Source organism: Mustelus asterias, chromosome 5, assembly GCF_964213995.1.
Source record: "Mustelus asterias chromosome 5, sMusAst1.hap1.1, whole genome shotgun sequence".
Lineage (NCBI taxonomy): Eukaryota > Metazoa > Chordata > Chondrichthyes > Carcharhiniformes > Triakidae > Mustelus > Mustelus asterias.
The window spans coordinates 71,423,065-71,448,345 of NC_135805.1; the positions used below are offsets into that span (position 1 = coordinate 71,423,065).

The window sequence follows — 25,281 nt, forward strand, 5'->3', positions numbered from 1 at the left end:
CCCCATAAAAAACTGTGGCACTCAGCCCATCCCCCATGGCCCTTCAGGCCCCATTGGGCAAGCCATGGCACTTCCTTGCTCATTGACAGACTGTACAATGCATAGAACCAATTCAGACTATTATGACAGAAGGATTTTTAAAAAGATCTTTAAAAAAGGAATTCGTTCATTACTTTTCACTATGATAAAAAAGTTTAGTTTTTTTATTGCCCTGACTACAGGGCAGTAAAAGTGTCAATTATCCAGACCCTTTTTTAAGTATTAATAACAGAAACCACAAACCCTTGGAACTATTTAACCTTGTGTAAATAAACATTGTGAAATTGACAGCAGAGTGCAGAGAGTCAGAGCCGTCAATCAAGCAATATTTTCTCTGGTATCTTAGCAAGAGTAATGGATTTCTGGGATCTCAGTTAAGCCTCATAAAGTAATGGGAAAGCATTGCATGATGTTGGGTGGGAAGAGGGGTGGATGGAGTGCCATAGCTTGGCATAGGGAGCATGGAGGGCTATGGTGGATGTGTGGAGTGCCATAGCATGGCATAGGGTGTATGATGGGCCATCACACTTGGCTGAGAGGCCTTACTTGGCATAGGGGCAGTTGCTAAAAGTTAGTCTACACGGATTTTGACCTGGGAAAGAGAGAATGACATAACATGGCAAGATTTTTCAGTGCTGCACTGGAAGCTTTGGTACAGGATGTGGGAAGCAGGAGAGACATCTTTTATCTATTGGGAGGCAAGAGGCTCTCCTGACAGATTTTGTGAAGGTGAGGTCGCACATGAGTTCTGCTGCAGAAGACTCAAATGAGGGCTTCAATAGGCCAGAAGAAGGTTGATGATTCGAGACAGCAAAATATTTAGTCAGAAAACCTATGGTCAATGTCAAGCAGCAAGGAGGAATACAGCACAGGGCTTTGCACAGAGCTTTTCCAAAGTGATGGCAAGTCCATGAACAGATTCACAGATCCAACCATGAAGATCAGTCTGATGGCTGACATCTCAGTTTCCATTGCAGAAGCCACCCGATGCCTGGGTGCAACAATGAAAGCTCAGACTGAAATCTGCAAGCTCAGATTACGCAAACTCAGACTGCTCCCATTATAACTGCGGATAACAGTGCTTAGGGAAATTGAATTGTTTAAGAATCTGAATGCACTGCTGTATCATATTTTGAGTAACAGCTTGGCTCTCACAATATTCAAGCTGCCTGAAATCCTTGTAAAGCCATGTGCTCACTTTGCCTGCTCTCTGGCTTGGAATTCTGTGGTGAATAACTCAGCTCCTGACTCCCCAAAGCCTATATACCGTCTATCTACAAGGCAGGAGTGAGATGGAATATTCTCCACTTGCTTGGATGAATGTAGCTTCAACAACACTTAAGAAGCTTGACACCATCCAGGACAAAATAGCCTGTTCAACTGGCACTCCATCAACCACCTTCAACATTCATTTTCTCCACCACCGAAGCACATTGGCAGCAGTGTGTACCATCTGCGAGATGCACTGCAGAAACTCACCAAAGCTCCTTCAACAGCACCTTCCAAACTCATAACCTCTACCACCTAGAAGGGCAAGGGTAGCAGTTGCATGAGAACACCACCACCTGAAAGTTCCCCAAGCCACGCACCATCCTGATTTGGAACTATATTGCCATTCCTTCAGCATTGCTGGGTCAAAATCCTGGAACCTCCATCCCAACAGCACTGTGGATGTACCTACATCAGATGGACTGCATCTGTTTAAGAAGGTGGTACACCAACAGCTTCCTGAGTGCAATTAGGGATGGACAATAAATATTGGCTTAGAGAGCAAAGCATACAACTCATGGAAGAATAAAATTTAAAAAATCACTGTTCTTATCTGAGGTTTAAATAGAATAATTGCTTCATTAACATCCTGATTCCAATTGTCCTGCTGCTGAGTCTTCCTCCTCTCTCTTCCAGTAGCTTGTGCTGCTCTGTGTCACCTCTGCTCACTCTCCCTATTGTGCTGTATCCAAGAAGAATACAAACTATTATATCCATGTCTGCAAGAAATTAGTTTGTGTAGAACCATTGAAGCCAGGACAAGGCCCTTCAATATGTGCCATACCACACTCTGTGTTCTTCAACAACTTTGAACACCTCCATGAAAATTTTACACTTCTACAATTGTAGCAAGAATCATTAGGAATGAATCAATCAGGACCTAATTGATGAAACCTTCAAAGAGCACAGGTGGTGTAGCGATGGAAGTGGCCCTTTCTGCACATATATTTGGTTGTGCAAGAGTAGAAGAGAGCATTAACTGGAATATTGATCTCCAAAATGCCAATTCTAGCATAAAATCAGCATTAGACACTGGTTGATGTCACAATCTGAATCCTTCCAGTGGCCACTCCCGTTACATGCAATTGCCTTGCCTCCATTGTGCCTAATACCAGGGCCTTAATTTTAAGGATGGCAGGGGTTTGGAACACATCCCTGCCAACTCCAGCAGCCCTAATGCCATATTATGCCCTAATGAGCATTATTTTGCAATCAGATTGGCTGGCAACTCTCCAATCCTTTCAGACACAGAACTGTAGAGGCCAGAAGATGCACTAAGGGGAGCAGCCTGGCACTAAGTCATGGAAACCAGAGGATTGGTAGGTGGGGAGGGCCTGGTGGCTGGCGAGGGGGCAATCAGGGTCTCAGGGGATAGATTGAGGTGCAGGGGAATTCCGGAGGGCTTAAGCGGATGGATTCCTCCCCCGGCGCCACCCTCATTCCCACTGGAGAACCAGCTTTGTTTTTGTGTTCTGTTCCACCAAGAGCACTCCCCCCCCCCCCCCCCCCCACCCCCCCCACCCTGTCCACTTGTAGCAATGAAAAAAGATAACAAGCTGGATTTTTTAGGCCTTTTTTTCCATTTACCTTGGTCTTTTCCTTCTTGTAACTGGTTGATTTGATATTTTTCCTTTATTCTCTTTATTTCTGCTTTATGCTAAACTATTTTGTACTAATTTCATCTGTTTCCACCTTCTCAACATGCTTTTTCTAATGATTTTTACTTACCTTCTTGTCTAGTTTAAATAACTCTTACCGTTTGACAGAAAGGTCCCAAGTTTATCTGGCGTTTAAAATGATAAGATTAGACCAGGCATGCTTCCCAACATTTTGTCACTGGGACAACATTCTATGATCCCGATTAAAACAGCCTCATTGTCACAACTGATATTCTCCACCCAAGAAACAAAACCAGCATTATTCAGAAGTTTAATTTTATTTTTCTTAAATAGAATTATTTTAAATATTTATTATAACAGATGCCCAGTTAACATGTTCAATCACTGTTCGGCAAGACTAACCTTTAAAGCAGAGGTAAATAAACTTTGTGATTACAACATTTTGGAACAGCAAACATTTGAAATTCTTACGTAATACCCTGTTTACCAGCATTATTTTTAAACAGCTACATGTTTTAGAAATCGTGCTATGCTGTTCGAAGCTGATGGTCTTCCTTTTTCTCTGAGTTAGTTAAAGCAGGTCAGTGATTCTGTTTCCATTCAATGTTATTCAAATAACGATGCTCTTTCATGAAATGATTCTTATTTGATATGTGGAAGAAATAATTTTGCTCACTTTGAATTTCCATATTGCACCTTTGAAAACATTTATATTGTTCTAAATGTAAAGGCAATTTATGAATCTTTAATAGTCCTAGGAATATTAATTATGTTTCTAAATTGATTATCCTCTCATTTTCTTTTTTCTCTTGCTGATTTTTTTCACTCTGTTAAATACATTTTTTTAATGTAGGGGTATGTGTGAGCCATGATTGGTGGGGATACTGCAATTAACCCTGATGTACAACTTTTTAGTGAAGGTCACTAAATATGGAATCAATCTTAGCTGTATTCTGCTCCCCTGACTGGCTCACTGGGGCCATGTAATCTTGAAATGTTCTTACCATTAAACTAAATGAGATCACCTAACAACAGAGATTGAAGATCAAAGCAGTTGTGTTTAAAATCACTTTCAAATTAACCTAACATAAATTGTACTGTATATGCTATCGTACTAGAAGGGACCAGTGCTTACTGAGAGAGTTTGTCAGCACTGGGTTATACAGACAGGGTCAGTAACATTCTCTAATCTGGAAGGGGAGTGCTATGCATTTGCGCTTACATACACTGCTCACTAGACCCTAAATGCCGGTTGAATTTTAATGTTGGATGAGTCTGCAGAACAGTACTGCTTATCAAATGGCTGACAGGATAGCGGATTTATTATCAGGAGGTTGACAGAAAAGTCAGTTTGTACTAACATTCAAAAAATCGAAACAGCTTTAAAAGGTTCTCAGGTGGCAGTGTTTAAGCTTTGCAGCAACTGCAGTTATATTACAGCATGGATGAAGCTGAAATGATGTAAGCATCCTGGCAAATTACACTGCACATTTTGCTAAATCAATGTTAGACTGATCTGGTTCAGCACAAATTGTCTATCATAGTACAATAATCCTATAGCTACAGGAAAGAAAAAGTTAACTTCACATTGTACCTTTTCAATTAGATTGCTTATACATATATGTCCCGTTTCTTCAAAAATCTGTTGAAGATTGGTCAATTGAAAATTGCTAAACTGAGATTGACAGATTTTTGTTAGATAAGGGGGTTAAAGGCTATGGAACAAAGGCAGGTAAATGGAGTTAAGATTCAGATAAGTCATGATGTAGCAGAATGCAGCACATGCCAAAGGTCCTCAATGGTCTCGTCCTGATCTATGCGCTTCCACATCTTTACCCTTCAGGAATTAACCCCAACTTTAGAGTATGGCAGACAATCTGCTCTTCTGCTTCGCCACTGTTGCTGTAATGGTTACCTAGTGCACAAGCTTGATTGAGAGAAGTTAGACACTTAGAAGCAAAAAAAGTTTCTTGCCATCTTTTAAAATACAACCTTTAAGTGTGAAGTATAAGTGGGAGGATTTCTTCTGTTTGCTATGTGTTAGCAAAATTGTAAACACTTTGAGATGATTTATGTGAGTAATGTTGACTTTGGTGAAATAATCAAATGGGCAATATCAATTCATTTGCACTTATCATTTGACACAGCTAGGAGTTTAACTTTTGCTTTTATTCAGAACAACCATTTTAGCAATGAAATATTGAGTTTATTTCACAATAGCAATGTTTTCTGCATGTTATACACTGTTGATTCTGTTGTGTAGTGAAATAATGGACTCTGTCGAACATAACATTATTTTGTCATCAATTATAGTGAACAGAGTTTGCCAAGTATTTTAATGCCAAGCATTCAGCTAAGTGACCTGGATTAGAATAAATGTTTTCATTTCTGTTCAAGCTTCCTAAAGGGATGAATTTACCAAGTGTCTGGGAGAGGGTGAAACAGATAGATTGACCAGTGAATAATGATCAGACAGTTGACGTTCAAAGACTGGATCCTTTTGATTTAGTAGCATAATAAGGATGCATAATAAGACAGGACAGAACTGGATGTATTTTCGGAATTATTTGCAAAGAGAAGATTGAACAGTGGAATTGTTTGTAGGAGGGAAGAAACCTGTCGGAAAAAAGTTAATCACTTGGTTCAGGGTGAAGCAAATTCAGGCAGGATTCCTAACTTTGTTTGATGTCAAGTGAGCTACACTGGATAATGTGCATGTATGAATAATGGGTAAGAACCAGATTGTGTTTGTTTGTGATGTTTTCCACAACTCAGTGCTATCACTAATGATCCCTTGCGGAAATGCTGGGGGGCTAATCATTGGAACTGCAAAATGTTGCACCTTCAGTAAAGAAAGAATGGGGGAGAATAAACTCTGACATTAATGTCACAGAAACAATGGCTGGAATTCTTCGACCTCACCCGTGACTGGGATTCTCTGGTCCCAGTGCAATTAATGGAGTTTTGGCTGAGCAAGTTTCTTGAGTGCTGTTGGAGCTCAACTTATCCAGGCAAGTGGCCAGTATCCCATCACACTCCTGACTTGTGTCTTGTAGATGGTGAACAGACTTTGGATGTGAGAAGGTGAATTACTCTCCACGGGATTTCAAACCTCTGACCTACTCTTGTAGCCACAGCATGTATATGGCTAGTCCAGTTCAGTTTCTGGTCAATGGTAACCTCCAGGATATTGATAGTGAAGGATTCAGCAATGGTAATGCCATTGAATGTCAAGGGACAAAGGTTAGATTCTCTCCTGTTGGAGATGGTCATTACCTGGTACTTGTGTGGCATAAATGTTACATGCACATGTCAGCCCAAATCTGGATATTGCCCAGGTCTTTCTGCATTTTGACATGGACTGTTTCAGAATTGCGAATGATGCTGACCATTGTGCAAACACCAATGACTATCCCCACATCTGACTTTAAGATGGAAGGAAAGTCATTGATGAAGGAACTGAAGGTAATTAGGCCTAGGACACTCTCCTGGGTAACTCCTGCAGTAATAGCCTAGAAATGAGATGATTGACCTCCACCACCACAACCATCTGCCTTTGTGCCAGGTATCAGGTTTGCTCCCGATTCTCACTGATTTCAGTTGTGCTAGGGCACCTTGATGCCATACCTGGTCAAATATTATCTTCATGTAAAGGGCTGTCACTCTCACCTTATCTCTGGGTTTCAGAACTTTGTCCACATTTGAAGGAAGACTGTAATGAGATCAGGAGCTAAGTGACCCTGACAGAACCCAAACTGAGCGTCAGTGAGCAGGTTATTGCTGAGTAAATGCAGCTTGATCACACTGCTAATGACCCCTTTCATCACTGTAGTCATGATCGAGAGTAGACTGATGGGGCAGTAATTTGCTGGGTTGGATTTGTACTGTTACTTGCATACAGGACATACCTGGGCAATTTTCTGTATTGCTGGGTAGATGCCACTCTTGTAGCTGTGCTACAACAGCTTGGCTGGAGGCATGGAAAGTTCTGGAGCACAAACCTTCAGTACTGTTGCTAGAATATTGTCAGGGCCCCTGGCCTTTGCAGTATCCCGTGCATTCGGCTATTCCTTGATATCACATGAAATGAATCGAATTGGCTGAAGACCGGCATCAGTAATGTTGGGGATCACCAGAGGAGGCTGAGGTGAATCATCCATTCGGCACTTCTGATTGAAGATGTTTCAGCCATATTTTTTTGAACTGATGTGTTGGGCTTCTCCATCATTGAGAGTGTGGATATTTGTGCATCCTCCCCCTTGGGTGAGTTGTTTAATTGTCCACCATCATTCATGGCTGGATGTGTCAGGACTGCAGAACTATGATCTAACATGTTGGTTGTGGAATCACTTAGCTATGTTTATTACTTGCTGCTTATGCTGGTTGCACAGTGGTAATGTGATGGAAAGTACTTTCATTGTGAAGATAAGACTTCTCTACAAGGACTGTGCGGTGGTCACTCCTACTGATACTGTCATCTAGTCAGGATAGGGTCAAGTATGTTTTTCTCTCTTGTTGGTTCCCTCATCACCCTCAATAGGTCCAGTCTAGTAGGGCTTTTAGTCTTTTAGGGCTCGACTAACTTAGTCAGTGGTTATGCTGCCGAGCCACTCTTGGTGATGGATATTGAATTCTGCACCCTTGGCACCCTCAATGCTTCCTCCAAGGGGTGTTCATCAGCTGAATGTGTGGGAGGGTGGTTAGTGATAATCAGCAGGAGGTTTCCTTACCTAGGGATATTTGGTGATGGTGGTGATTCTATTTTGCCATTGTCTTTTCAGGAGCTGAGATTGATGCCATCTGGTTTTATACCTTTTTATTGACTCTGTAGTGGTTTGATACAAGTGGGTGGCTTGCTAGTCAACCATACTGCTGTGGGTCTGGAGTCACATGTAGGCCAGATCAGGTGAGGCAGCAGATTTCCTTCCCTAAAGTGAACCAAATGGGTTTTTGCGACAATTGTGGTGGGATTTGAACCTGAGACCCCAGAGCATTACCCTGGGTTTCTGGACTACGAGTAGAGTGACAACACCATTGTGTCACTGCCTCCCATTATATCAAATATCTCCTTGTTATCAAATGTTAGTGGTTCTAGGATGATGCCCATGACAGGAATTTGGATTCCTCCAGATTTGTAAAATCGCTTGTAGCCAGAGGTCTCTCAGCCATGGTTCCTTGCCTGGGAGGACTGTAGCACTATCAAGTTGAAGATAGCGAGGTGACCGTTTACTGCGATTTCTGCATTCCAAAAATGAAATCCAGGATCCTTGGCCTTAACCGAGAAACATGGTTGGGTGTCTCCCTGGTTTGGTACCTCAATCTCATGGGCGTCTTGGGATGATGCACCTGTCTGCGCGTTGTAGCTTTGCACTTTTCCAAAGTATCTCAGGCAGTTGATGTTGAAGCATTGCACTGAGATTACTGGACATTGCTCTCACCTGTGAGGTTGTTTGGCTTCACAGCACTAACATGTTCATCCACCCTCCTGTGGTCAGTTTGGATGTTGCCTACCTTGTCCTGGAATCTCTCTGCCCCTCTGTTGTATTACGAGCTGGATATTTGGGGTTGTTCTCCACCATGGCTTATTGTCACTATCTAAAATAATTCAGTAACTGTTGGTGGATTTTAGACTGACTATTTGGATGGCTTTTTCTTGAGTCAAATCTTCCTTGGTCTGTAGTATGTCTGAAAGGGCATTGTCTCTGACAACAATCCTATCCCTTATGAGTTCTGATCTGTGGTCACCATAGTCACAGCCTTCAGCCAGTCCGTATAATTTATTCAATTGGTTCTCCAGGTTGTTGGACACATTTGTTGAATTTTGCTCTCTCAAAGTTTTGTTGCTTCTTCGATTAAAATATGCATTAAATGATTTTAGAACGTCATCAAATTTATCTGAGGATTTTGTTTATTCCTTGCCTCATAATATCATTGGCTATCAGACCCATTGAATCACCGTTCAGCTTCTGTTTTTTTCTAATAATGAAGCTGTCATGTACCTTAACAATTTTTTTATGTCAAGGTCTGCAATTGTGTGTGTGGACTGGCCCTCAGATCAGTCCAGATTGATCTGGTAATGTTGATTTATGATCCATAGTTCCAGCTTTGAACGCTGTACATGTTTTAAAGATGTCCTGAATTCTTTGGAATTTAGTGTTTTGCAGAGATTTGTTAAATCAACAATTTGGGGCCTTTCTTTCGATATCAGAGGATTTTATATTTTACAATTGATTCCCAGCTTTGGCTGAGGTTTTTAAACCTTCCGCTTCATTTTTTTTTTGGCATTGAGCTCAGCAGCCATGTGGCATGGTGTCAATTCTGAAACCAGGCTGGCCACTGTGCTTTTGGAAATGGGCTGCTCTGACTTCTATTTTACATCACTGAAGCTTTGTAAACTAGCCCATGACAAGTGAATCCCTAGCTCACTCTCGCCATGTCCTTTGACTCCGCACTCTGTGGCCATGGACAATGAATCTCCACCAGAGCTTGTGGAGTCCTCAGCTGCACAGTGGAGTTTTTTTTTCTTCTGCCTTTCTGCTTCTAATTCTGAAATTAAGTTTTTCTCAGGCGATTCGCCCTCTGTATCTTCACCTCAGCTGCTTTCAGTCAGGCCAGATTTCTGCTCCTTTAGCTTTCAAGCTTTTGAATTTCTTCTCTAGCTTGTTGGTTTTTTCATTAGCTGCCACCATGTTGTATGTTCAATAGGTCTCACACAGAGATTCTGAGTCTTGCAGGTTTGAACATTAATTGTTCATTGATAACACATAACTATGTACATATAGAGTATAGCCCAAGCTGTGAGTTAATTCCATGTTTGCTTCTACACAAGTATTGGACTTGAAACAGTAACTCGGTTTCTCTCTCCACAGATACTACCAGACCTGCTGACTTTTTCCAGCACTTTGTTTTTATTTCAGTTCTCAAGCATCTGTAAGATTTTGCATTTATCTCAGGTCACGTGGCTCTTTATAACGCACTGTGAGCAGTACTGTTTCCCAGACCCACATTAACCCCTGTGCCAGATTCCCTTATACTACAGAATCCTAATTACTGTTAAATGTTGCTCATTTTCAACAAACCCACTCTATGGTGTTCATCCGGCAGGAAGAATACTCCAGCAGCAAGCAATAAAAAAAAACAACTTCACAAAGTAAATTAAAGTAAAGATTTAATAAAGAAACTTGATTACACCATCACTTGGGCCATGTCCTGGGTCACAAAAGCTCCCCATAATCCCCATCTGCTTTCTATTTATACCTGGTCAGCTGACCACCACAGAACGTTAACAATGGTTACATTGAAACATACGGGATATAATCTTTTGCAAGGCATGCAAACTGGTAATATTATTCCCATCCAAAGAATGACTTAATTGCAAAACTGCCGCCTCGAACATGAACTCTGATGTTATGGACTGCATATGTGAACAAGCAAATGATATATCTAGTTGTTTCTTTGTTACCATTTTTTTCCCAAATGCACAGCAATGTACTGTCTGACAAATGTGCAAATTTGGAGAACCAGAATTCCAGGAGAAAATTAAACATCCTGCAACAAATTTATGGCAGGAAAATAATTACGTGAACGAAAATGTCATCTGACAATTTTTGTTTTAGAATCATAGAATCTCTACAGTACAGAAGGAGGCCATTCGGCCCATCGAGTCTGCACCGACCACAATCCCACCCAGGCCCTACCCCCACATATTTACCCGCTAATCCCTCTAACCTACACATCTCAGGACTCTAAGGGGCAATTTTTAACCTGGCCAATCAACCTAACCCGCACATCTTTGGACTGTGGGAGGAAACCGGACCACCCGGAGGAAACCCACGCAGACACGAGGAGAATGTGCAAACTCCACACAGACAGTGACCCAAGCCGGGAATCGAACCCAGGTCCCTGGAGCTGTAAAGCAGCAGTGCTAACCACTGTGCCGCCCCTGTTTTGACGAACATAACTTACAAACACCTGAAATAAAAACAGAAACACAGCAGCGTCTGTGGAGAGAGAAATAAAATGAACGTTTTGAGATCAATGTAACTTTTCTTCAGAACTTATGAGCAATTGAATAAGTTGCCAATACATTTTCAGAGTTTAATGGGGTCAAAATCTAACATTGCAAAAACTTTCCATAAGATGGAACTTGGAATGAACAATAAATTCGATATGAACTGTGTAGCTTGACCCTTTGAATAAGCCACCTTAATTTGCTATTGCTTGTGTTGGAATGGCTAATACTAAAAATCTACTTCCTCATACATAATCACCATTTTGTATCTAAACAGGCTGAATAGATCCTCCATGGACTTCTCCAGCTGGACACTGATGACTAAATGACAGTGATAACTACCAAAATAATAAGGGAAACACTTTTTTAATCACATGGTATTTTAAGATCAACTTTTTAAAAATAAAGCTATGTCCCATGCAAATTAGTATGTAAGTAACTTATATAAAAGTAAACAACCTTTAACATTAGAAAAACAAAATCCCTTTTAATAGTCAAAACTGAAAACATTTTCCTCTAATCTCAAGCATGAGACCTATGCAGTAATAGGTCTTCTTGAAATTTTAAGGTCCTTCCTGTTACTAATTTTGTTTAACTATCCTTAATCTCAAATTAAATGGCACAGCTTCATCTCCTCCACTCAGTTCCCTGAATCAGAAAATGTGTAGCGGTACACATTGCCGATGCATTTTACATTCCCTTGATATCCTGTTTAATATTTGAAATTTACTCTATCGCGATTGTGGATTTAAACTCTCATCCTACAATTTTCACCACACAAACAAAAGCATAACTCTATGTATTTAAGTCAGCAGTTCTTCTTTAAGATTCTATCCTATCTGTTGGCCGGTGATCTGTGGTAGGTTTAAAACATTTGAGCTTGAGGACTACACCTCATTGAGAGGCCATTTCAAGTATAAACACTCATCTGATGTTAATGGAGCAACATCTCTCTGTGTCACAGGTTCTAGTATGATTCAGAATCACCACAAACACATCAGCCTGAGATTCTAGGAATGATTGAATTGTTTAGCAGATTGGTTCATTATGCCCATTAGGTCAAATTTAATCCACCTGCTCCATATTGTCTATGAATGATCTAGAATAAACAGTGCATAAAATGTACAATGAAAGCACAGTACCAGATTTCACTGCTAATTGCCAGAAGCACCAGACAAACATCATTTAGCAGCAAATGAGCCCATTGCAACACATTTTGAAAATATTTTTTAAAGTAACCATGAAATCACATAGAAAATATTATCCGGGGGTTAGGATGAATTTTCTTTTTAAACAAGTCAGAAATAATAATTGAAGTCATATTGAGTCTTGAATACTTTGACTCTGACCTATTTCTCAGGGTGGGAGTTCAGAGGTCCAAGACAAGCTCTGGAGTCCAAGATCACAACCTCCATGTTGCTGCAGTGAGGATGCAAATACAGTAGCAGAAGAACCAAAACTTGACTAAAAGGAGCAAAAGGATCTTGAAGATTCTTCCTGCTATTCTACTGTGGACTGAAACTAAGCCCTTCACCAGGTCTATGCTAGACTGAGTGGGAAAGGAAGCAGTTATGTCTATTCTCACTATGGAGGGGTCAGGGCAGGAGGGAAGGGGTGTGGGTGCGGTTTAGGGCGGACAATGGTGGTACCTCTGGGCTGTTAATGTGGCTTCCCATGGTTAGGTGTTCCAAGCCACTAAACAGTGAAAATGGACACCTAAAGAAAAATGGAGTTAAAATATGTATATAATATATATTTATATATAAAAACAGTCACTTGCTGGTCCAGAAGTAGAATTTTGCTGAGAAGGGAGACATGTCGCTGAAGCCTTTCATCTTGTGCTCATCAGGATGCGTACAAGAATACCAAATTTCAAACAATTTATAATACAGGTTGGAAGTGGCATGAAAATAAATCAGGTCACTTTCCACTCAATTATAATGGCTGCTGTTGTTTTGGTGGAGGCCTTCAAATGTGGATGGAGGCTACCATTGATATTTAAATTATGGATACGAAAGTTCCAGATCGTAAATGACCATGTGCACCTATTCACTTGCACTAGGCATTAAATGACCTAGCCAGCAATCTTTGAAGAGGCCACGGATGGCTATTCAAGAATAGCCCAAAACCTTTTCCAAATGATACGGTGAGTAGCAGGAATTCTTCCCCTGGCCTCAGATAAATATTTGGGTCCAATATTAGCCTCGGCACCTTTCTTGTTGCACCTCTCCATCAACAACGATCATTTGTCTCTTTTTTCCTGCTGACTGCCTTATTGGGGCCAAATGTTAAAATTGGAATTGTAATCCATTGCAATTTTGTTTCAATCCTTTGCTTGAATGTTAGCCAGATTTTCCATACTTAATACACAGCATTACATTTTACTTGCAGCACGGGAACAAGCCCACCCTCCACCGAAGCCTCCTCACTCCTTACTTCACTTACCCTATCAACCAACTGTTAGTTTCATGAGTTTCCTCAATTATTCCATGTGGTGTTAAATTGTACATTCTCACGCCTCTGAATAGAATAATTCTTATGGAATTAAATCATAACTAACTAATAATAATGACCTCTAGTTTTGAACTTTACGACAGGTGGAAATATTTTCTCATTTGAAAATAATACATCAGGAACCTCATGGACTTTGGCGACACCCAGCTCTACCTCACTCCCATAACTGTTGAACCCTCCACTTTCTCTGATTTGTCACACTGCTTGTCTGATATCCAGAATGAGATGAGCAGCGATTTCCTCTAATTAAATATTAGGAACACAAAAGCCATTGTCCTCAGTTCCATCACAAACTACTGACAACCTCCCTCCCTAACTAATGACTCCATCCTTTCTTCTGGCAACTATTTAAGGCTGAATTAGATCCGTTGCAATCTTGGCGTTTTGTCTGACCAGAAGCATTTGACCTCATATCCACTCCATAACTAAAACAGTCTATTCCCACCTCTGTAACATTGTCCCACTTCGCTCCTGCCTCAGCTGAGCTACTGCTGAAATTTATAACCCCGCTCTTGCTACCACTAGAATCTGCTATTTCAACATGCTGTCCTCCGATCTTCTACCCTGCATCACTTGAGCTCATCTAAATCTCTATTGCCCATAATCTAATTTGCCCCACATTCTGTTCACACTTCCCCTTGCTTACTTACATAGGCTTCCTGTCCAGGAACACCTCGATTTTAACATTCTCATTCTTGCTTTCAAATCCCTTCATGCCTTGCCACTACCTCTCTGTAATCTTTTGCATTATTGCAACCTGCTAAGATAATTCTGTTTCTCCAGGCCTCTTACTCATTTCCACTTTTAGTCATTCCACCTGATGAAGGAACAGCGCTCTGAAAGCTCGTGATTCCAAATAAACCTGTTGGACTTTAACCTGGTGTTGTGAGACTTCTTACTGTGCTCCACCATTGGCAGCCCTGCCTTCAGGTGTCTTGGCCTTATGCTGTGGAATTCTCTCCCTTAACCATTCCACCTCTCTCTCCTCCTTTATGACATTCCTTAAAACTTCTCAAATTAACTACAACTTTGGTCATTTTTCCTACCATCTGTGGTTAGGTGCCAAATTTTATTTGATAATGCAAAGTGCCTTCGGACATTTTACTACACTAATTACAAACTGATGTTGTTGTTCTGCATTTCTACCTTATCCAGAACATATCTTTTTTTAAAAACTCTATTCTGTCATTTGCTAGTCTCCTCTTTTCGAGGAAAAATAACCACAGCCTGTTCAGTCTTTTCCAATAGTTGTAACCTCTTAGTTCTGATATCATCTTCGTAAATTTTTTTTGCCCGTTCTCCAGTGTCACGTATAGTTTTTGTATTATTGAAATTAATCTATGATTTCTATGATTTCTATTATGGGTACCGGAATCTATAGCTGGACCTTTCTACTTGGGTTGGATAGTTGCCTTCATACTTGCAAGACATATTACAATTCTTCTTTTGCTTGAATTGTGCACTTTCTCTGGGCGGTATTCAACTTCCATGGGTCCAAACTCAGAGGGGTGGTTGTGTTGCTCACCCAAACCTGGTCCCTGGAGGCCCAAACTATATTTGGGCTTGGGTTCATTTAAATGTAGCTAAAGGAGCACCCTGTTGCTTATTGGGTGTGGGAGAGCAAGAAATCGGCCAGCTTGTCGTACTGTTTTTCAGCTTCTGAGCTTTTGTTTTTCAGGCAAGAAATGGTCGTCAGCCAGATGAAAATTAGCCTCAATGAGATGGTGCTGCAGTTTGTGGTGTTCATAGTGAATCATGGACATTTGCTACTTTAAGTTAGCCCTTGCATAAACCACATTTTAGTTGATGATAAAATGTCCATTAAACTTTCCCATCATCGTGTCATGGCTTTCACTGCCACTGTCTGTCTGTCTGCATCCTGTGAGAATATTGTCTGCTTTATTATCTGTACAGTAAATCATCGTGTTTCCTTGTCTAATGTTCCACTCTATCTGCTCCACTTGACACATTTCCAATGCTCCTTCCAGTTTGGCCATTCCTCAAGCTTGAAAAATTCAATTTCAGTTGAGGAATGACAGGGATATCATCCTCTGTCATATTTAGTTTCGGACATTTAACAAACATTTTAAAGTGTTTTGACAGTATTTCACCTGCATCTCTATCATCTCTGACTTCTTTGCTTGATGCGCACATTGGCTCGTCTCCTTTTGTTTACTGAGAACAATTCCATGTTTAAATTAGAAGCATAATTTTGTTTCTGAATAGATACAATCCACCTTCTGATCAGGGAATAGATTTTCACTGGTTGGTAATCTGAGGGGCACAGGTATATTTTATGTCCTCCATAGAAATGCTGAGCCAAGTCTGACACCAATGTATGCAATGTAACAAAGTGCTGCAAGAATATAGATCAATTTGGATCTCACAGCCCCTAAACAGAAGAGCAATGCATCCTTAGCAGTTCTGTCAGGATTACTATAGAGTGCTACAGGAAGAAGCTTCTTCCAGCTGATTGAAAAAAAATCTTTCAATGTTTAATTTTATTTCCATTACCCTGCAGTACTCCATAGATCACGAAGATTCAGTTCTGTTCTTAGCATAATAATGTAAAAAAATATTTATGGAGGAAATACATAACACAGGCACCCTCATTACTGTCACATCGCTGGATCTTATAGACTGACTTCAATCTTGTTCATTCCTACAGCCATAAAAGAAAGAAATACAAAAGTGCATTTTATCTTAAGTTACAAAAAAATGTTACCAATATAAGAGACTACCCTTCAGTATTTTTGATCATGTATGGGATGTGGGCACCAGTGACAAGGCCAACAGTTATTTTTCATCTCTAGTTACCCTTCAGAATGAGAGGTCACAAGACACCAGGTTATAGTCCAACAGGTTTATTTGAAATCACAAGCTTTCGGAGCTCTGCTCCTTCATCACTTCACCTGATGAAGGAGCAGCACTCTAAAAGCTTGTGATTTCAAATCAACTTGTTGGACTAAAACCGGGTGTCGTGTGACCTCTCATCTTGTCCACCCCAGTCCAACACAGGCATCTCCACAGTATACCCTTCAGAAGCTGGTGGCGAGCTGCCTTCTTGAATCTCTGAAGTCCATGTGGTTTAGGTCCACCCACAATGCTGTTAAGGAAGGAACTCCAGGAATTTGAACTAGTGACAGTGAAGAAGGAACGGTGATATATTTTCAAGTCAGGGCGGTGAGTAGCTTGGAGAAGAACTTGTAGTTGATGTTCCCATGAATTTGTTGCCCTTATCCTTCTAGGTGGCAGAGGCCAAGGGTTTGGAAGATGCTGTTGAAGAAGCCTTGGTGAGATGCTGCAGGATAGTTTGTATATTGTACACACTGCTGCCATTGTGCGCCTTTGGCAGTGAATGTTTAAGGTGATGCTTCGGGTGTCAATGCAGGAAGGTATTGAGTGTCTTGAGTGCTGTTGGAGCTGCACTCCTCCAGGCAAGTGGGCAGTATTCCATCACACTCTTGACTTCTGCCTGAAGTTGATGGACAGACTTTGAAGGGTCAAACAATTAGTTACTCAGTTCAGAATTCCAGTATCTGACCTGCTCCTGTGGCCATATTATTTATAACGGGGGTCCTGTTAAGTTTCTGGTCAATGGAGACCACCAGAGTGTTTTATAATGGGGATTCAGCGATGATAATGCCACTGACTGAAAAGAGGGGATGATTAGCATTACTTTTGTTGGACAAAGTCATTGTCTGGCACTTGTGTAATGCAAATATCACCTTTCTGCCCAAACCTGAATGTTGTTCATGTCTTGTGTAAAACTTTATTTATTAGTCACAAGTAAGGTTTACATTAACACTGCAATGAAGTTACTGTGAAATTCCCCTGGTCACCACACTCCGGGTACACTGAGGGAGAATTTAGAATGGCCAATGCACTTAACCAGCACATCTTTCAGGCTGTGGGAGGAAAGTGGAGCACCTGGAGGAAACCCACGCAGATACGGGGAGAACGTACAAACTCCACACAGACAGTGACTCGAGCCGGGAATCGAACCCTGGCGCTGTGAGGCAGCAGTGCTAACCACTGTGCCACCGCGCCGCCCCTGATGTATGCATGGAGTGCTTCAGTATCGGAGGAGTTGCAAATGGTGCTGAACACTGCAATCATCAGAACCATCCTCCTTCTGACTTTATGTTGAAGGGAAGATCACAGATGAAGCAGCTGAAGATGGTTGGACTTTCGACACTACCCTGAGGAACTTCTGCAGTGATGATGGGATGATTGATCTTCAACAACCAGAACAATACTAATTTATGCTAAGTATGATTAATGAAGTCTGGAACAGAGTGGGCCGAGTGAAACACAAACTGAGCATATGTGAGAAAGCTATTTGTGAGTAAATGCCGTTTGTTAGCATTATCATAATACAAAAACAGATTTAAAGTGAATGTATGCATGCCGGCTACGCTTGGAGATCACCAGATTTATTCACCACACAATGTGTGTTGAATAAATCTGGTGATCTACAAGCACAGCCGGCATGTGGGAATATGGTGCAATAGCAATATTGGAAACATGGCGTAAAAATGATGAGGGCTGGATTCCCAAAATTCAAGGTTACAAAGGGCAGGATTTAATCTCAGTGGCACAGAACCTAGCAGCAGACTGAAAGTGGAAAGCTTTCCTGTTTGGAGTGGAGGTGGTTCACCAGTGTGATTACATGACGGCCAGCCAATTAACAAGGCAGAGGCAGGATTTCCAGCAAATTAAATATCAGGGCTAGGCAGAAAGGCACCGACTGGGGCATCAGGTGATGGCAGCGCAGGTGTTGGCACCATTTTAAAATGGGAGCCAGATCTGAATGAACTGTTTCGGAGCTTCCCACATCATCCTGCCAGCCACTGTGAGGACTCACCTGTTAGAACAGCCCAAAAACCTTCAATGCCCAGGCCAACAGCCTTCACCTCCCAGACCAACAACCTTTGTCTTCTGGGCCAATCTCAATACCTCTCAGAACAATACTCTTCAAAGGTTGTATCTGCAGGGCTTAGGCCAAGGAATGGAGCAGGAGGCAGTTAGCAGGAGAATGTCACAGGGCATTGATGTAACTACTTAAGTAACTTTGATGCAATGTTACATGATTACATAACTGAGGTCTAGTGGGAAGACATGTATAACCTCATGTAGAATACTGTGATGTATGTAGAATCTGTAAATAAACATAGAATGACAGTCTACGGTAGCATTCTTAGGGTAACAGATAAACCCTAAAGAAATCCCATCTAGATCCTGAACAAAACAAAGCATAGAATCCCTACAGTGCAGAAAGAGGCCATTCAGCCCATCAAGCCTGCACCAACAACAATCCCACCCAGGCCCTATACCCCCATATATTTACCCTGCTAATTCATCTCACACTAAGGGGAAATTTCGCATAGCCAATCCACCTACCCCGCACATCTTTGGACTGTGGGGGGAAACTGAAGCACCCAGAGGTAATCCACGCAGACATGGGGAGAACTCCACACGGTCAGTCACCCAAGGTCAGAATTGAACCTGGGCCTCTGGTGCTGTGAGGCAGCAGTGCTAACCACTGTGCCACTGTGCCGGCCATCTTCTATATCTGTTTCTACTGATAGCTTGTCAACATCCTCTTCCTTGGTAAATATTGACACAATGTACTCATTAAGTATTCTAGCCTTACCCATGACTTAGAGATAGAGGATATGATATTAGAAAAAATAATTGGGGAAAAAAATCAACTGGAGCTTGGAGAGGTTTAAGTTGATTAAGTAGAACCAGTACAGACTTGTAAAAGAGAGACCATGCTTGGTCATTCTGATTGATATTTTTGATGAAGTAACAACGAATATTGACAAAAGGAATGCAATGAGTATTTTGGCAGCACGGTGTGGAGGCCGACCATGGGCCTTCCTGCCCAGAACATAATTCTGGTGGAGATGGGAAGGTGACAGGGTCCTGGTATGCCATAATTCCCTGCTAAATACATGCCCTTTCCACCTGAGCTCGGTACCAGTGAGGACACAACATTCCACTTCATGTCTCCAAAGCATTAATCCCGACCTCCAGATCATTACTGCAGTAACATTAGAGGAGGCAATGGCGTGTTGTCACTGGACTAATAATCCAGAGACCCAGAGTAATCCTCTGGGGACCCTGGTTCAAATCCCACCACGGCAAATGGTGAAATTTGAATTCAATAAAAATCTGGAATGAAAAGTCTAATGGTGACCATGAAATCATTGTCAATTGTTGTAAAAACTCACCTGGTTCACTAATGCCCTTTAGGAAGGAAATCTGCAATTTTACCTGGTCTGGCCTACATGTGACTCCAGATCCACAGCAATCTTAAATGCGCTCTGAAATGGCTGGACAAGTCCTCAGTTCAAGGACAATTAGGGATGGGCAATAAATGCTGGCAATGCCCACATCCCATGAACAAATAAAATAAAACATTGCCAATATGCCACTGTGGCATCCACCATTCAGGATCTTTATTAAATATTTGCAATTCATAAGTGAATATCTAGGTCTTGAAGAACTACCGATAGAGCCTTACATTAATAATTGATTCATCCAACCATATATAAATAAACCTTCAAAACAGTGGAAACGTTCATTTGTGTTTGACTCTTTCTGAACACTGATGGGCCCATGACTTTGATTTTATTAAAACATTCTAGCAGTAAAATTCAAGAGGCTTAAATACACATTCCTTAAAAAGATGTTCATGATCAAAGGCTGGGCACAACACCTCACCTCATGCATGCTAAACTGTGATTACAGGAATGACTGCACTGCAGAAACTCCAGGTCTCGATAGTTGTGTCATCCAATTATTAAAATGGCATCTATAGGTTGAAGAACACATATTAATATTAATTTGCAAGTAGTCTTTCCGCCTTTTGTCCTTGATTGTTTTTAATTTTTGTTCACTGCATACCACTCAGGAATACATTTTCACTCTTGCTTTTTAAATTAGTAGCAGTTTTAAAGCCTAATACTAATTGCACAACGTTTAAGAGAAGTGAGATAAACCATGTCACAAATACAATTTTCAGTCAAAAACAATGCTGAGGTAGAATTTTTGCAGAGGTTCTCCTCATCTCTCACAGTTCGCTGTTTTACAGATGGGAAATAGCATCCCCCCCCCCCCCCCCCTGCCCCCCCACCACCACAAGGGCAACCATCAAAAGCTTCATTTTAACAACTATTTAAATATAGCTTTTGATTGTTTTGGTATTAATTTTCTCCCAGACCAAACGTTTTCATTATTTCATTGCAATAAAATTGCTTTTACATTAAAGACTGCATATAAATTGTAATGGTTTTAATATTTCAAAAACATGTTTACATTTTTACGGACAATATCTCGAGGGGTGGGGGGTGAGGGTGAAATTCCATGGAGGCTAAGCTCTTAGCTACTCTCTTGAAGTTAGAGCAAGTAAGTGGGGGTGCTCTGACAAAAATCCATCCTGTGGATTCAGCAGAGCAGGCTGAGGGGTGGACCAGAAAGAAGTGTACAAAATTATGAGGGCATAGATAGGGTAGGTAGGAAGAAACATTTCCCCTTAGTAGTGGGGTGAATAACCAGGGGGCATAGATAAGGAGCAGGTGATTTAGAGGGAATTTGCAGAAAGACTTTCACCCAGAGAGTGGTGGGAATCTGGAACTCGCAGCCTGAAAGGGTGGTCAACGTGGGAACCCTCAGTACATTTAAGAAACACTTAGATGAGAATTTGAAATGCTGTAGCATACAAGGCTACGGACCAAGTGCCTGATAATAGGATTAGAATAGGTAGGTGCTTGATGGCCGCACAAACATGATGGGCCTTTTTCCGTGCTGAAAAGCTCTATTAGGGTGACACGGTGGCACAGTAATTAGCACTGCTGCCTCACAGTGCCAGGGACCTGGGTGCAATTCCAACTCCATGTGGAATTTGCACATTCTCCCTGTGTCTGCGTGGGTTTCCTCCGGGTGCTCCGGTTTCCTCCCACAGTCCAAAGATGTGCGGGTTAGGTGCATTGGCCATGCTAAATTGTGTTAGGGGGATTAGTAGGGTAAATATGTAGGGTTACGGGGATAGGACCAGGGTAGGATGGGCCAAATGGCATCCTTCTGCACTGTAGGGATTCTATGATTCTATGACCCTATGACTCAAAGAATTGGTACATTGTCATTTCAGCAATAACCTAAGTGAATTATTTCAAATTTATAATTCAGTCTCTGTTTAATTTGACAGACATCATTTTTGAAGAATGGGAGACTGGACATTTCTTGGAAGACTCCTGGATAAAGTTCAGTCACAATCTACAGTGATTGGGAAAATCTGGCTCACTACATTGTTTGTGTTCAGGATCTTACTGCTTGGGGCCGGAGCAGAGAAGGTTTGGGGTGATGAACAGTCTGGCTTTGTTTGCAACACGCGCCAACCTGGCTGTGAAAATGTCTGCTACGATAAAGCTTTTCCAATCTCTCACATTCGCTTTTGGGTTCTTCAGATCATTTTTGTCTCAACTCCAACCTTGCTATATCTTGGACACGCTTTACACGTAATCCACAAGGATGGGAAAAGAGAAACCAATGAAACTGAAACCACATTCAGAAAGGTCAAGAAGACGAAGCACATTATAACTCATGGGAAAGTAAAGATAAGAGGGATCCTATTATTCACCTACTTACTGCAAATCTTGTGTAAAATTATATTTGAAGTTGCTTTCATTATGGGTCAATGGTACCTGTTTGGATTTTCTTTGGGTCCCATTTATGTATGTGACAGATATCCCTGTCCACATAAGGTAGATTGCTTTATTTCACGCCCAACAGAAAAGACCATCTTCATTATTTTCATGTTGGCAGTGAGTGGTCTGTCCCTTGTTCTAAATTTATCTGAAATAATTTACCTAATTTTCAAACAAATTACCTTTTCCACACGTAAAAAGTATCACTATCAAATTCATTCTGGAACTGTTCTTGATAAATCTGTTCTGCTTGAAGATGTGTCTCCATCAGGTTCTAAATCTGAGCTTTTAAAAGGAGAGAAACAATGCCAGGACCCTGATTCTCAGAATAAGTTTAACTATAATTTTGAAAAATCTACAGAGAAACCGAAGAACGATCAAGAAAAATCTTCTAAGGGAGAATGAGCGTATATATTATTTCTCAGAAGAGGAAGCCTAGAGAGTGCCAAGAATGCAAGATAGGAACAAGAGTAGACAAAGGTAATAATTATTGAGTGCATTGAGTGTATTAAATGCATCAAAGTGATAAAGTAATTTCTAGTTAATTATTGTAAAACAATTTCTGCTGGCACTGGAAGAGGCAAGAGATCTACATAAAAGACTTCAGGGGCAACTGAACCGAAACATATAACTTTGACAACTAGATCTATTTTTCTCTGACATCCTGAAGATCTCCTAGCTGTAGCAGTGATTTGCAGGAGGTTTTGCCAAATATCATTCAGCACACATGTGCATAGATGCATCTCAATGCAACAGCATTTTTCAAACTGCCACAATGTTTGCCAATTGACAGATGACAGTGCATTGTTACAATCACATAGACAAGTGACGATGACAACTTATACGGATCATATTTCAGATTGTGTGTATGGATGTTATCAGAAACTGATGCTTGCAAGGACGCTATGCTGGATATTGAAATGTATAAGATGCATTCTAGTCATACATACGGTAGATTATAAAATCATAAGAGTTTGACACGAAATGCTATTCACCATGTTCGTCTTATTCATGACTTAAGGACCTGAAAATATTTTTATTGTTAATTAGTATTGCTACACGATAACTCAATTACCTGAATGTTTCAAATTTGCAAATTGGAATAGAGGATAAATAAATGATTTTTAAAATTTAAATGTATGTTATTTATTTTTTGAGAAAGATACAAAAGAGAACTGCATTGGGGCTACTGTTAATGTTTCTGTAACAATTATTTTTTAGAATCTAAGAACACTTTCTGGGACAGAGAAAGGTGAATATTAAACAATAGTTAGGTGCTTTGGCCATGCTAAATTCTCCCTCAGTGTTACCCGAACAGATGCCGTAGTGTGGCGACTAGGGGACTTTCACAGTAACTTCATTGCAGTGTTAATGTAAGCCTACTTGTGAGACTAATAAATAAATTTAAAACTTTAAGAAGTAAAAAAGAAATGGACCATTCAGCTTGAGAGGGATCGAAAGCAAAATCAAAGTAAAGGAGGCTGCATGTTCGACTCTTGGTGATGGAAAAAGTATTCCCTTATAGTGAGGGGTGGGAACGGCCCAGCATGGAAAATCCACATGCTGGCAGTGGGATAGCATTTAGGTTTGTTAACGAGTCAACTAAAATCAATTATTCCTGAGCTCACTGGGGAGTTAATGACTGCCTAGGAATTTGACTGGACCGTATGGGTCCGCCAGTGCCCACAGAAGACTACCGACCAAACGTTGGCAAATTTGGCAGTGGCCTAATGAGGGTCCCTCTTTCACAGCACTCAGTGTCCAATTGAGGGGTCCAGCATAGGGTGAGGGTAGATGCTGAAAGTTCCCCACTTGTCCTTGCATCTGACACCCCACTAGCCACACCTCACTCACGACTCCCGCCCTGTGACTCTCATCCTGACTCATTCACTTCTCTCTCGGAATCCAGTAATAATCCATGGTGAAGTCCTCAGTGCGTTACTGGAAACTACCACTCCTGGGGGCATGTCTGCTAATGTAGAGCTGGTGGTCTCTAATTGGCTGGCAGCTGTCAGGTGCAGGATTTCCACCCTAACGTGGACTTGATCAAATGGGAGGCCGGAAGCTGTCCATGTAAGTGTGCAATTTCCCTGCAATAATGTCCAGTCTCCTGGGAAAGGCGAGACAGGGTTCCTACCTAGTTCTCCAATTGGAGAGAGGGACCTCTGTCACCGGAAATAAACTGCACCCATAAAACTGTTTCAGTGAGCAGAAGGATCATGGCTGGAAGAGTGACCTTTGACATGGAGCAAAGGGTAGAAGGACTGCAGACTGATCTAATGCTGGAGGAGCAAAAGACGGATTCAAGGATATATAATTGGAGGACATTACTGAGATAGATGAAGCAGAAAAAGAAGGCCTGTGATTGAATTTTCAGTGACTCTGAAGGGAAGATGATATATTTCCAAGTCAATATCGAATGTGGCTTGAAGGGAAAGTTGGGAGTGGTAGTGTTCCCATGTGCCTGATGCTCTTAGCCTTCTAGATGAGAATCTAGAATGAGGGGAAACAGTTTCAGGGTAAGGTGGTGATCATTTAGGACTGAAATGGAGATGAATTTCTTCATTCAAATGGTTATGAGTCTTTGGAATTCTTTATCCCAGAGGGTTGTGGATGTGCTATCATTGAGATAGATAGATATTGGAATCTCAGGGAATCCAGAGATATGGGGAACAGGCAGGAAAATGGAGTTGAACCCCAAGATCAGCCATGAATGGTGGCTCAGCTTTGACAGGCCATATGGTCTTCTTCTGCTCCATGTTCTTCGAGAACCTATTCTATGGTTCGAAGGTGTTGTCAAAGAAACGTTGTCAAGTTGCTATGGTGCATCTTGTAAATCATGGACAGTGATTTTCCAGCCTCGCTGAGCTTGACACACATCGTGTCGATCCTGGAAAATTGCATGTGGGTTTCACACCTGGTGCCAAACGGTTTGCAATCTTCCCGATCGCTTTCTGCTGCCGTAAACCGGATCTCACCCAGAAAGGACGCGAGGCTGATTAGCATGACATAGACTTGATTTCAATCTAATCAGCGAGTTTGGCACAAGATCATTCCCCCCTCCCAGAATGTTTCAAACTCCTCAGCAGGAAGTCACACGGGCACAAATCAATAC

The 25,281-nt window shown here is 41.3% G+C and overlaps 1 protein-coding gene across 1 annotated transcript; it reads left to right on the top strand.

Moving 5' to 3' along the window:
• Positions 1 to 3,417: 3,417 nt before the first annotated feature.
• On the top strand, positions 3,418 to 23,302 carry LOC144493603 (gap junction Cx32.2 protein-like). Its single transcript, XM_078212752.1, has 2 exons — positions 3,418 to 3,507; positions 21,668 to 23,302. The coding sequence occupies exon 2, from the start codon at positions 21,684 to 21,686 to the stop codon at positions 22,569 to 22,571; it is 888 nt and encodes a 295-aa protein (XP_078068878.1). The 5' UTR covers positions 3,418 to 3,507; positions 21,668 to 21,683; the 3' UTR covers positions 22,572 to 23,302.
• The last annotated feature ends 1,979 nt before the right edge of the window (positions 23,303 to 25,281 follow it).